The sequence below is a fragment of the Mus caroli genome, unplaced genomic scaffold, assembly GCF_978045245.1.
Source record: "Mus caroli unplaced genomic scaffold, Mus_caroli_1 scaffold_1, whole genome shotgun sequence".
NCBI lineage: Eukaryota > Metazoa > Chordata > Mammalia > Rodentia > Muridae > Mus > Mus caroli.
The window spans coordinates 61,593,948-61,608,106 of NW_028227256.1; the positions used below are offsets into that span (position 1 = coordinate 61,593,948).

A 14,159-nucleotide genomic window follows, 5' to 3' on the forward strand; every position below is an offset into this window, starting at 1 on the left:
GGGGAGGGGGGGCTTTTTATTAAAAAAATCTGAAACCCACTAAAGTCCCAGGGCCAACTAAATCTCAGATCCCTGGGGCTGAGACTGGACTCTGTGAAAGCACTCCTCTATTCCTCCCCACAACACACCAGGGACAGCCGAGGACTCCTGGCTTTCCATTAAAAGCCCCTAGATCTAACCATTTAAATATTCTGAACCACCGAATATAAGCACTACTCTTCTCTCCTTTTCACAAATGATAAACTGATTCATTTATTCTATGTGACACAAATGATAAATCTGAAATACTAACAGGTGGAGCTAGGATTCGAACCAACAGTCAGCCTGTCTGTATCTTCAGTCCATACACTCAGCCATTCTCCTCAGCATGGTTTCCATCTTTACAAACTAAAGAACTCTGGTGGAGGCATTTAAAGGAGGGGGTCTTATTGCCCATGATTTGGGGGACCTACTTTTTCTCCAACATATCAGGACCCTCTGCTCCAGTGTCTGACTCTCCTTTCTCCACTGGGTGAAAGCTGACCTGAGAACAGAGGGAGACATACGGACTAGAGTTCCTGTGCGTGGGAACCGTGGTTGCTCTTTCTGATGCTTCTCCCCGGCCCCCACACACATACACTCAAGTCCATTGCAATCATATTCACATTGAGTCAGTCAGTATTATGCTTCTGCCCTATAACATTTAAAACCTTAAGGACCCATCTTTCTCTCACATTTTCCCACAATGCCCGAGACTCACTAGAGAACACCAAAATGAGGTACTGGATACCTTAGGGAGTCACTAGAATGTTGCCAAGTCAGGAGCATACAAGTAGAAGGCAGTAAAGATTCTGACATCCAAATTATCCAGGGGTGTCATTCTCAATGGATTCAGGTCCTCTCACAGCTCCTGATTTAAAGTTATTTAAGCTCAACACGTATTTGAAGCCTGAAGGATAAGCTGTGCTGGGAGTTCCTGCCCCCGCCCAACTAGACTCACACAGACTATGCATCATGCACACATATCCATCAAACCAAGCATACCCGGGACACACCCCAGCTCTTCAATGAAACTCCCTTCACTTCAAGTGAACAAAGCAAGCCCCACACAGACAGGAGAAACCCAGGAAGCACAGAGGAGGAAATGGTCTTTTGTAGTTGTTTTTGCAATTAAGAGTTTGGTCAATTTTACTGATGAAAATTCAGTTGCTTATCCTTTCAGGGCATCTGAGACATGTGGTGACCATGCTGGAGTCTGCATCGCAGTTACTCTTGGAAACCAATGCATTTCTCCAAAACAAGAAAGACTCAACGCCTTCATTACATTTTCTTCACCATTGCTTTATTGCATTTTAAAAAGTTATCTACATTAATTGGGAACAAAGAAACAAAAATAGACATTTCTTTGTTTTTCATAAATAACTAATCTCCATATTTGATAAAAATCTTAAAACCATTATTTTACTTTCCCACAAATACAAAAAAATTTCCAAAATAATAAGGTCAACAAGTTAAGGATCTTGAGACTAACATAAGCACATACAATTGCTGCTGTACTGACTGACTCCCAGGCACAAAACCAAACCAAACGTCTCTTCAAGATACTCTGGGCTTCCTTTTGCGAGTGTTATGGGTTCAGAATTATAATCATTTGCCAGTCATAATCTATAGATTCAAGCTGATTGTCTACAAATAAAATATTGCTGGCTCTGAGTTGTGAGAACTGGATGTGGCATGCCGGCGATGATTCTTACTGCATGGGATAGGCACTATACACGTATGCAAACCATGCACAGCACTGAATGCCCTGAACTCCAACTGCTGACTTGGTATGTGCCTCATTTGGCTCAGTAATAAATTCACCTGCACCAACCCGTATCAAAAGTCCCTAAATCTCTCTCTCTCATATATATATATATATATATAATATATATTACGTATATACACACCCACAAAACATACATACTATACATAGTTTGTAACAACATGAATTAATATTCTTTTAAAATTATGTACCACAGACAGACACTATCCTGGATGAAATAAATCCTGCAATTGTCACCACACTACCCGAAGGCTCTGAGAGTCGGAAGCAGGTTTAGTTGCATCTTCCCTACCCTTCTTTACTGTCTTGTTAGGTCTCCTTTCTGAGTGCACTCCCCAAGCCAGGCTGTTTCTTTCCCAGGATCACTTGATTGGACTTTGGCGACAAGAAAGGGAAGAGAGAGGCAGCAGGCAATTCTTAGCCACTGGACCTCACACCTGCCTGGATTTGTGATGTGCTCAGTCCTGTTTGCCAGTGTTAGAACGCACTTATTCAAAGCTTTGTCCCTCCTGCCCCCCTGGGTCTTTCTGTTGAGCACAAAAGTGAAAGCAGCTTCCTAAGCAGGGCTAGCAGTTCATTAAAATATACAACCATGCTTCCTAGCTCTGGGGTTCCCAGCTACACTCGCCGGCGCAGGTCACTGACGCTGTTATTAAGGTTCAGTGTATGATCCATGATGTTTTCTCCTGGCAGCCGGTGTCAAGATTAGTGCTGCCCTGGCCCAGGAGGGAACAGCCTAATGAATACCAACTTAGAACCAGTGCCATCGGCACACCATTTAAGCTTGTACATGCGCACAAGTGCACACAAGGCAAGTGCGTGCACACACACTGGTCCTGGCCACTGGTAATGATCACAGGAAACTGTGACAAAAAGGATTGCAAGAAGAAACCAATAAGGCACCAAGAAAAAGGATTTTCTTCCAACTCAGACAACTTCAAAATGTGAGGAGGGAAACTATATAAATTAAAAAAAAAACAAAAAGCCTTCCCTAATATCTGGCCATCGGCGTCATTGAGGTCCTGCTGCTTCCTTTAAACCATCTAAATCCTCACCCTCTAATCTGTGAAGCAGCCCAGTGGTTAAGAGGGGAGTGAGGTGGCCAGAGGCACGTGCCCTGGATCTGAAACCAACCCCAAGTCCTCTCAGCTACACAAAGCTGGCGGTGCACAAGTTGCTGAACTCCCCCAAGGCTTTTCATTTCGCTTCTGGTTATCAGTACAGATATGCAAAGTGGAGGAAAACGTGCGGTGGGAAGAGGGGGTAGTCATCCGAAGGCAGCTTCCCTCTTCCCTCCCCTAGGGCTGGCTAGAAACTCCTGTTGGCTTCAGGGAAGCAGGTGCGTTTTGTCTCTCTAAAGGTAAGGGAGAGGAAAGGGGTGCAGAGGACAGAAAACTCCAGGCCTCTGAAGCTCCTTCCAAAGGTATTCCCTACCTAGTCTCCCCCTCTAGCATTGCACCCACTTCAACTGCTGTATTTTTCAAAGGGTATGATTAATCATCTTTTTTAGAGCTTTGGCATGTGGCTTAGGTGGAAAAAAAATAATCATTCTAAAAAAGATGAATTAAATCACTTTCATCCGCTCCACCCCACAACTTTTAGATACACTGTATGTCCTTTTCTAGATTCTTCCACAATTTTCGATTTTCTTTGTGAGAAGGGAACAACCCTAACTATGCACAGCCGACTGAGGGGGTGGGTGGGGAGGGAGCAGATTCTGGGAAGACTATGCTAAACAAGGCAAGAGGTCAAGGTGATAAGAAAAGAACCTCATTTGAAAAACAGAAGTGGTGCCGAGCCAGTGAGTGTATTGAGGTTCCCGGAAGGGGCATCAGACAGTCACAGAGTCCTGCATCTAGGTGTACAAGGTCTTGTGGAAGCCACTGAAATTTTAATTCTGACTCCAGTGAGTGAGGGCAGGGTTTTTTTTACAAATGTGAACACCCTCTGACTGCTTACATTCCCAGTGGGAACTACGCTTTTCTCCACTCAATCCCTGGGGCATAAAGCTGGCTCAGGCTTAACTCTCCCTACCCCCACCCCACCCCCCAGCTGCTGCAAAAGAAAATCGGGATGCCTAGACTCCAGCTGTTTCTCTAGGAAAGCTTGGTGACGTTTCAGTGGCTTGGCCATTTTAGATCCCTAAATTCAGTCCCCTCTCTGCCTTGGTCACTGGTACGTCCTGCCATTTCCTTCCCAGTAATGGACCCACACTCTTAGTGAATGAATAGTTAAACAGATTAGGAAAGCAAACAGACTCTTCTAATAGCAGGGAAACTGTGTAAGGGGGTATCCATCACTCTACAGGCTCTCTCAAAAGGGGAGGAAAAGAAACCAGGTCTCTCCAGCAGTAGCTTTACACTGCCCCCATATTACAAAGCTTAAGTTAGGAGTCTTGTTGGTTTCCAGGCTACTAGGGCATGGTATAGCTGCTTTGGGGAATATATCTGGCTTTAAACCTTGAGTTCAGGGCCATTTGTTTTCCCCCTGAGCCAAGGTTTGTTCCCAGGTAACTAGCCTCCCTCCCCCAGTCTGAGCACTTCATTGGTGGGTGGGTGTGGTTTCTAATCACCGCTCTCCACCCGGAGGAATAAGAAAAGCAAGGAGGACTGTTTAACATGATAAAGGAGGTGGGCCCGCAGCCACAGATTCGAAGCAATGGGAATTTACTTTAATTACTGGAAGCATATCCGTTTTTTGTCCTTTAATCTAAAAGAGAGCCCCCTTTAGCAAGGAGTCCTAACTACTTCCAGAAAAGGGGAGTGGGTTTACTTTTACTGAAATTTGTAGCCTAATTTTTTATTCTCAAAAGCGCGCGGGGGGGGGGGGGCGCTCTGGAGCATCTTTAGAGCCACCCTCTCCAGCAGAAAGCTCACCACCTCACTAGTTCAGAATTCACTTTCAGCCAATCCCCATCCCTCAGGCTCTAAGGCAAATGTTTACGTCCGCTCTATAATGCCTCCTCTAACTTATTCAAGACAGATGAGGGCGGCTGGCTCTATGGGGATGAGAATGATGGCAGCTCGGCTGCCAAGAGCCCCACGCTTGCTGAGCAAGGTTAAGGAGGCTCACAAAACTCCTAGCTCTAACCTTTTATCATTTGGGGGATGGTCCTAACCACATCATGGTCTACTTTCACAGAAGACTTGAGGGGGCTAGACACAGAAGGAGCAGATGGTAAGTGTCCTGGACATTTTAAGCACTGTAAGAAGAAACTACCTAAAAAAAAACAAAAACAAAACACACTCCACACCTTCCCACTCACAGCAGCCTTTCACTGTTCACATTTATAAAAAAAAAAAAAAAAAAAAGACACGTATAGGAAATATATTTTCCTAATTTAGACCACACAGTCCAAAAAAACCTGAACCAACAGTAACCTCATTACAATGCCAAAGCAAAGGTAAATTTTGTTGCCAAAATGCAACAAAGTTAAAACTTAAAATACATATAAATTAAAAACAAGGTACTTCTAAAGAAAGCAGTAAGAAATGCAAACTAGAATACACTTAACCCACTGCCCTGCGAGCCGAGCCCCCTGTAGAAGACTGGGTCAGGTAATCTCTTGAAACCGCCCCCTTTTCCTCTCCAAGCCACTCAGGGAGGGGGCATCAGCACCAAGAAGGTAAACGGAAGTGACCTTCACAAAGCTACCAAGCGAAACAACTGCCTCCTTCAACTTCCAGCACTGTCCCTGGGCCTCGGCCTCCAGGCCTTCCTATACGTGCGACAGGGACACTTGCTTGTGGTATGCGGCGGTGGGGCCAGGCGGCCCGGTCCTGCCGGTGAGCGCGGCGCTGGCCTCCGCATAGTCTCCTGCGGCCATAGCGCCACCGCTCTTGTGGCCCCGCCGAGAGCTGCAGCAGCAGCGGCTGGTGAACCGCCGCCAAGACTCCAGGGTCTTGCCGGACCAGATCCAGACTCCCGACGTGATGCCCACCACCAGGCACATGAAGTACTTGAGCATGAGCACCCAGTACTCGGGTTTGGCGCGTGGCTGGCCAGCGTCCGGTCCCGGACACGCGCAGGTGAGGGCTGCCTCCCAGCTCTCCCGGTAGTGCTGCTCATACAGGTAGCAGGCCACCACGATGCTGGCTGGCACTGTGTAGAGCAGAGTGAAGATGCCAATGCGGATCATGAGCTTCTCTAGCTTGTCCGTCTTAGTGCCACCCTGCTTGATGACGCTCCGGATGCGGAAGAGTGACACGAAGCCTGCCAGAAGGAAGAGCGTGCCCACCAACAGGTACAGCACCAGTGGGCCCAAGACAAAGCCTCGTAGTGAGTTCAGGTTTTGGTTGCCCACATAGCAGATGCCAGCCACCGGGTCCCCGTCCACCGAGCTCAGTGCCAGCGCCGTAATGGACTTGACACTGGGGATGAGCCAGGCAGCAAGGTGGAAGTACTGTGCATAGCCTGCGATGGCTTCATTGCCCCACTTCATGCCAGCCGCCAAGAACCAGGTGAGCGACAGGATGACCCACCAGATGGAGCTGGCCATGCCAAAGAAATAGACTAAGAGGAAGACAACCGTGCACAGTGCAGGGCCGGTAGTCTCATAGTGAATGTGACTATGCTCACGGCTGCAGGCGACGCTGGCATGGCCCACTACCAGGCGCACCAAGAATCCCAGTGACACACACAGGTAGCACGCAGACAAGAAGATGATGGGGCGCTCAGGGTAGCGGAATCGTTCCATGTCAATGAGGAAGGTGGCAACGGTGGTGGACGTGGAGATGAAGCACAGCACAGACCACAGGCCAATCCAGAAGGTGGCGAACGTGCGCTCGTCCGGGCTGAAGGACGGCTGGTAGCAGGGCACCGCGCAGTTGGGCACTTGTCCCGTGCGCACCTTGTTGTAGAGTGGGTGTGACTCCTTCAGGATGGGCACGAAGGGCTCGCGGCACGTGCACACGGATGGGCCTCCGGAGGGGCACTCGCCTCCGGAAGATGGCGCCCCTGGTGGTCCTGGGAGTGTAGGTTTGGCCGGGAAGGACTTAGGGGACGCGGTGGTGGCTTCGCTTCGGTTATAATCCATGCACAGAACCTCGGCGTCGCCGCCCAGCACAGGGAGGCGGTCGCAGCTCATGCGCTCGGGCCAGGCGAAGCCGTATTGGCGCATGAGCGGCGAGCAGCCGGCCTTGGCGCGCTCGCACACGGAACGGCACGGTGGTAGCGGCTTATGGTAGTCAGGCAAACAGATGGGCGTGTACATAGAGCACAGGAAGAAGCGCAGGTCCGGTGAACAGTGGATCTCCACCAGCGGCCAGAATTGGTGCACCTCCAGGCCTGCTTCGTCCTGCGTGTCATGGTTGAACTGGTTGGGCATGTGCGTCAGGTTGTAGCCGATGCCTCGGCACATGGGCACCGTGATTTCCTGGCACACCGGGGCCTTGGAGGCGGCCGCTGCCCGGCCCACCAGCTGCGCCAGCAACAGCAGCAGAAGAGAGGGAGGCGCAGACGGGTCGGGTCGAGCCATCGTCTCCTTCTTCCCTTTGCCTCCCCGCTGCCCGAGAGGGTCTGCGTTGGCCGATGAATCTGCGGCCGGGGCTTCCCTCTCCCGAGTCTTGAGTGTGACGCCCGGGCTGGCAACCTGTTGGTTTCTTTTTCTCTTAAAGAAATCCGTCCAAAGATAAACTGTTTCTGGAAGGCGCTGCCTCCGCCGGCAGCACTCAGTTCCACACCAGATAGGGCTGGAGGGATGATTAGGGCTCCGACTCCAAGGACAGAACTCTTAAAAGAGAAGGCAGGGGAAAAGAAAAATCGCAACCACTCCTCTTAGAGGAGCGCCAACCACTCGGTCTCCGCAAACCGGCTCCAATCTCAAGATTAACTCCTTTCCTCCCCTCCTCCTAGAACCAAACTTCAGACGCCCCCACCCCCTCCACCCCACTGCCCGCCTCTCTTTTCTGGCCCGGCCCTGCAGGCTGTGCCTGGGGCCAGAGAGCTCAGTCCCCGAGATGGGGGCAGAGGAACCGGGTGAACTGGGAAGACGCGGGCTCTCACCTCGGAGGATCCTGCTGGGCGGCAGATGTCTGCGACCGGCCGGGCTCCTCAGTCGCGCGACTCCGAATCGGGCCAGTGCTGGGAAAGTTTAACGACAAGCTAGGTACCTGTGGCGGCGACACATGGCAGCAGGTGGAGGGCATTTCAGAGAGCAGGGCGCCCCTCGACCACGGGCGGCGCGGGCCGGTCACTCGCCTTCTCTTCCTTCGGGGCCCCCTGCATGATTCGGGCAGAGCAAGGCAGGGGCAGGCCGTGCCTTCCACCGGCGTCCCGGGGCCGGGACGAAGGGCAAGGGTGCCGGGCAGCACTTGAACTGCGCGGAGGGGTGCGGCAGCCGGAGGGGACCCCGCCACCTCACAGCACAGCGAGCAGCCAGTGCTGGTCGGGCGGGGACTGCATGGTCCGCGCCCGCCGCCGCGTCCCGCCAGCCGCTCGCCGCCTCCCCTGCAGGGGGCTCCGCGCTCCCGCAGACTCCGGGGGGCGGTGGCGGCGCTCTCGGGACGCGCCCCGCTCGGCTCCTCCCCCGCGCTCTCGCACTCTTTCGCCCACCTCCAGGGAGCTCCTAGCTCTACGCGACGGCAGAGGACAAGTCGCGGCCGCAGGCTGACTGCCCTCTCCCGCCCCGCCCGGGTCACCTGCCTCTAATGCCCGCCGGGAGGCCCCGCCCCGGGACCGCCCCTCCCGCCCCCTCCCGCCCTGCCCCGAGCTGGGCCGTCCCACGAATCGCTCTCCGGGTCCCCGCCCACAGCCCCGCTGTCCTGGCCTCTCCGCGAGCGCCCCGCGGCCCCGCCCGGAGCGGGCAGCGGAAGAGCGTCGGCCAATAGTGGACCGGGAAGTTACGAGGGCGGGGTCAATGCTAATGAGCCCTCCCGGAGAACCCGGGCGGGAAACCTGGCCCCAAGTCCTTCTGGAGTTCTCTGCGGTGGTTCACCAGGATGGTACTCACTTTCCTGAGGGCTCTGTTCTCTGAACGCCGGCTTCCAGGGCCTCCACCAGGCCACCTCTCTCCAGCTAAGTGTCCTTATCGAGGTCTGACGCTTGTTTAAAGGGATGAGAGGTCAATTCGGTTGTGCCACCTGTCCTCTTTCTAAGCTGCCTTGTGCTAGGTGACAGACGTGCTAGGACTTAATGAGCAACCTCGTGTTAGTTAATCGTTTACACCTTGATACGCGATCTGGATACTGTAGGATTCTGAGGCCAGAACGCCTCAGAACTTGACCTACACAGCTGAGCTAACAAGACAGCAGGGACGTTGACAAACTTGTGCCCCTCCCTGTGCGAGTTCCTGGCACACAATAGGCGCTCTGATGGTAAACCTGGAATCCGAAACCAGAAGTTGGGCAGCAGAGTTCACAATCTTTACCACTCACCCCTCCCTTAGACATATCGATATTTCCCAGGTTTTGCCCTTTTATATATAACAAAAATCTTGTCGTTGTGACAAGAGAATGAATTTCTTTCCAGTTTTGGAAGTCTCTAGAGACCTTAGTCCTTAGCAGTTGCGGTTTATAATCCCTGGCAGATCCGAATTTGCCCACAGAGAAAAACTCTTGAACTGGAACAGTGTACAGCTCAGGGTGCTTGGTCCCCCAGGGTTGGCTGCTGTGCGCTCTGGCGAGGTTGAGACCTGATAGCCGGGGCGTACGGGGGCAGTGGGAACCGTGAAAAGACCTGCTGCGCACAGTCAACGCAGGGACACACAGTGGCGCTCTCCTGATGGGTTAGTATACTCCAAGTTTTAAATGTCCCACAAATGCCTCTCTTCTACGAGTTCTAATTAGGTTGGGAGACCGAGGTGTTTAGCATGCTTGAAATTCGTTCACACGCTTATGAAGAGGCTTTAAATTGTAGACTGCTCCTTCACTCCTCCTTCCGCTGGGGGAGGGGAGTGGGAGGGATTTGAAGTAGGGGAGGGCATAGGGGTACTTGAAGGACTCTGAACTGGCCTCACTGACTGAGATCTGTTCGGTTGTTATTGTCTTCTGTGACATCTGTACAGGCTGAAAAGCCATCTTCAGTTTATCAGCAAGGCGTTGTGGAGGCTAATGAAACTCCGTGTTTAATCTCAGACATCACAGCTAAATGTTTATAATGTACATTGCTTCATTCCCTAGAATTCTATCTCTTTTATTATTCTATCTCCCTAGAATTTAATCTCTTTAGTTCTTAGTAACCACTTGGCCCTCGGGGTCTAGAAACATCCCGGGCTAAGAATTACTGGAGGGGTGAAAAACTATAGCACACCAGTCAGATAAGGAAGGACCCGTAGTGGAAAGTATGTCCAGCCTGCCAACATGCCAAGGGAGGCTGCTACCCTTTATGTGCTGTGTATGTTGCTGCGATGGACAAGTGTTGGCTAATAATAAAAATTATTTGGAAGTTGGAGAATGTAAACCACTCACACTGGAATTCAGCCAGGAGCCTTGGGTTGTTTCACTTGGTTCTGCCTAGAACGTTACTGTCTTACTGCTCTGTCAACCTTCCTTAACAACAAAAATCTGACTTCTGCTTGGAGATCCCAAGTAGTCACAGTAGTAATGGAAGGGACGTTGGCTGGGTGTGGTGGCTCAGACCTCTAAATCCAACACTCTCTAGGGGACAGCAGGAAGATTCTGAGTTTGAAGACAACCTGGGCTACACTGACAGTCTGTGTTTCAAAACAAAATCCAAACAAAGGTGACAAAGCAAACGTGTATCCTTTTTTGGTGTTGTTTTAGTTTTTGCTCTCCCACATATATTACTTTAAAGGTTATTTTAAGATATGCTGATTGGGGCTGGAGCTCAGCAGTTAAAGAGCATTGTGTGCTCTTGCAGAGGACCTGGGTTCAGTTCCCAGTACCCACACAGTGGCTCAAAACCATCTGTAACTACAATCCCAGGAGAGCTGGACCTTCCTCTCTTATGCCCTTCATGGCTGCCATGCATAGACCTGGTGCACATGCATACATGCAAGCAAAACACTCATACACCTAAAGATAAATCTAAAAACAGAATCGTTTTTTAAAAGTATGCTGAGTACTTCACATACCTCAGGCAGGCTGCTAAATATTTTACCTCGTTTAATGCTTGGAGTAATCATATACAGAAACTCTCACCAGACAACTCAGTGGGTTTATTGGGTGTAACTCGTCCACGAAAAGGGTAGCAGTCGATATTTCTTATACTTCATTATTATTACAGTTAATAACAATGTGATACAATTGTAAATTACTAAGAGTAGACTTTAAGTGTTCTTATCACAACACACATAAAGATAAGTATGTGGGCTAGAAATGCAACTCACTTAGTTACCTATCGAACACAAAGACCCAGGTTCAATCCCCAATACCATCTAAAACTAGGCATTGTCCTCATGCCTATAATCCCAGGACTTAAGAGGTGGGGCCTGGAAGATCAGAAGTTCAAAGTCATCCATCATCGACTGCTATCAAGTTGGAGGCCAGCCTTGGCTATAGGAAACTTAAAAAACAAAAACAGAAACAAAAAGCAAAAGAAAAAAAAAAAAAAACCCATGTGTTACATATGCTAAAATAGTTTGAACTAACCATCCCAGCAGACATAGCTATATCTAAGCAGCAGGATGTAGTCATAAAGATATACAATTTGTACTTAATCAACTTAAAGAGTTTTTTCCGGCCTAGAGAGACGGCTCAATCAAAAAGTCCCTACCCTCAAGCATAAGAACTCCCAACACCCACTAAAAGCTGCAAATGGTGAATGCCAATAACCCCAGCGCTGACGATTCCTCAGGCTTGTTGGCCTGCCAGTCCAGTGGTATCAGTGAGCTCCCGTCTCAGTAAGAGACCCTGTCTCACAAAGCAACAGGAAGACACTCACCACAGGCTTCCCACCTCCAAGTGAGCTTGCGCACATAAGAATAAGCCCACCCACATGAACATGTGCACACAGTAAATACATAGTTTAATTTAAACTTAATTTTTTTTTGTTTTGTTTTTTGGTTTTTTGAGACAGGGTTTCTCTGTATAGCCCTGGCTGTCCTGAAACTCATTATATAGACCAGGCTGGCCTCAAACTCAGAAATCTGCCTGCCTTTGCCTCCCGAGGGCTAGGATTAAAGGCTTGCACCACCACGCCCGGCTTTAAACTTAATTATTAAAATTCCTTTTAAAGTGCAAAATTTTTCTTCTGAGGTTCAATATATTATACAAACAATTAGAACACTTTTTAAAAAGTACCAATTGTGTGTGCGCACTGGGGGTTGAACCTAGGGTCTTGCACATCCTACACAAGTCCTCAGTCACTGAGATAGACCCTCTATCAGCCCATACAAATATTTTAAATTCAATTTTATTTGTTATTAGTACTGTAGGTGTGTGTCCTGGTTCGAGTATGCCATGGTGCTGTGTGCCAGTCAGAGCTCTCTTTCTACCCGGGTTCCAGGGTTAAACTCGGGCTAGTGGTTTTGCATGCCAAGCTCTTTTGCCTGCTGAGCCATCTCATCAGTCTGAAGATAACATTTTTTATTGGTTTTTTTGTTTGTTTGTTTGTTTGTTTGTGTTTTGGGGGGTGCTTTTGTTTTTGTTTGTTTTGGTCTTGTTTTTTTTGTTTTTTGTTTTTTGTTTTTGCCAGAGTTTCACTCTGTAGTCCTGGCTAGCCTGGAACTTTGCTTTGTAGATCAGGCTAGCTTCAAAATCAGAGAGCTGCCTGAGTGCTGGGATTAACCGGGTACACTACCATGCTCAGCTCCAAAGACAAAACGCTTAAGCACTTAAAACTCTACCAACTGTCATCTATTGCTTTGCTCAGATGTCCCCCCATAAAGCCACTTAACTAAATATCACACTTCTGATAACTGCTATATTAAAAATATTTTTGCAGATTCAAATTCATAGGAAGCAACTTAGATTACTGTTCAAGATATGTTTATTCATTGTTGAAAATTTGGAGGATAATGCTATTTATCTTGTTTTTTAAATGTCTGGCATCCTATAGAGTCTAAGTGCTTAAAATATATTATTTTTCTATTTTATCATGGGGGAATAATTACGATTTTGTAATCATAGTATCTATTTTTTTTACAATGCATTATTATTCCCAATGCTATAGGAATGGGTGAACAGGTAGCCTTTATGTACTTTTTAGGCTATGTATTTATTTATTTTTAAGCAGGGTTTTACTATGAAATCTAACCTTGAACTCTGGAGAATCTTCCTGTCCTATCTCTTGACTGCTGAGGTTACAGACCCAGGCCACCATACCAGGTTCTCTGTACACTATTTAAAATATTGATAACTAAGGTGGGAATGGTGTGCCAAATATATACACTTTGAACAGTCTATTTCATAGCCTTGCAGACTAATGAATGAGTGCCTGCTGAGGGGAACTTACCACATGAGCTCCACCCCACTTCGTCAATACAGTATGAGTCCAACTGTTGGTTTTGCCCTAAGTCACCTCGCGCACTTGGGCAACTCGTTGCCAACACCGGGCCCTTCTTTATGTCTGTAGGAGAGAGTTTGAAGTACTTATCCTAATAGATTTGGCATCAGAAGTTCATTGAATCTGTAGGGTAAAGGGGTGGGAACCGTGTTTAGTACTCGGAAGAGTCTACACGGACTTGGGTGACTGTTAACTAGCTTTTTCTAAGGTCCATCCCACCATCCTATTTCCCCCCTTTTCTGGGGGGTGTTTGTACTCTATTCCTGAGCACAATCCAGCTGTCACCAGTTATCTTTGGCACTTAGAACTACATTGAATGCCAAAGCAGGGCTCGTCACTTGCCCTGGCCAAAGGGCATACAGCTGGCAACCTCGGTCACCTGTGAGCACAGGTGCGGGCACCAGCAAGCCATCCACAGCCAGCCTGACTCTCACGGGTATTTCCAGACAAGCTCCTCCCGGGTCCACAGCATCTCTGCTCCGGCCTGTCCCCACCTTATCAGCTGCTTTCCGATGAGAGACAGAGACACCAACTAGGGCAAACTCGGGAGCCATTTTCCTGGGTTGATAATGAAACTGTCTTTTGCACACACACACACACACACACACACACACACACACACACACACACACACATACATCAGTAAACGCACTCACCCCTCCCACACCACACCACAGTGAAGGTTATAAAAAGGTAAAGGCAGCTTTCCTTCCGCCCCTCGGCCCAAGGTTGTGGAGTACTAATCTTTCCCACATTGATCAACAGCTCCGAGCTGCGTGTTACAATCACCCAGGGACCTTTAAGAAACCCCCTCAACCTTGGGCTCGGTGGAATGGGATTTCTGATTGAGGGCCGTAAATACTGTCTTCAGGTTTGTTTTGTTTGCTTGTTTCTGTTGTTGATTTTCAATTCTCCAGGTGACTCTCGTTTTTTATTGAGGGCTAAGAACCAC

The 14,159-nt window shown here is 49.0% G+C and overlaps 2 protein-coding genes across 4 annotated transcripts; one reads left to right on the forward strand and one right to left on the reverse strand.

Moving 5' to 3' along the window:
- Window positions 1-1,299: 1,299 nt before the first annotated feature.
- Fzd5 (frizzled class receptor 5) lies at window positions 1,300-8,891 on the reverse strand. 3 transcript variants are annotated; one of them, XM_085837934.1, is made up of 3 exons: window positions 8,754-8,891; window positions 7,808-7,914; window positions 1,300-7,534 (listed from the first exon to the last, which is right to left on the reverse strand). In XM_085837934.1, exon 3 carries the CDS (start codon window positions 7,278-7,280, stop codon window positions 5,523-5,525), a length of 1,758 nt encoding a protein of 585 aa, XP_085694060.1. In that variant the 5' UTR covers window positions 7,281-7,534; window positions 7,808-7,914; window positions 8,754-8,891; the 3' UTR covers window positions 1,300-5,522. The 3 variants fall into 3 exon arrangements, with proteins under 3 accessions (XP_085694060.1, XP_085694061.1, XP_021018281.1); XM_085837935.1 differs by lacking the exon at window positions 8,754-8,891 and adding an exon at window positions 8,357-8,414; XM_021162622.2 differs by lacking the exon at window positions 8,754-8,891 and having other exon boundaries at window positions 7,808-8,040.
- Window positions 8,028-8,797, forward strand: LOC147006055 (uncharacterized). Its single transcript, XM_085837938.1, is given in 1 exon segment — window positions 8,028-8,797. A coding segment is annotated over 1 exon segment (750 nt). The 3' UTR covers window positions 8,778-8,797.
- Window positions 8,892-14,159: the final 5,268 nt, after the last annotated feature.

What these genes read in the sequence shown, in the direction of transcription:
- Fzd5 (XM_085837934.1), bottom strand. Translation starts at nt 7,280, where the DNA reads ATGGCTCGACCCGACCCGTCTGCGCCTCCCTCTCTTCTGCTGCTGTTG.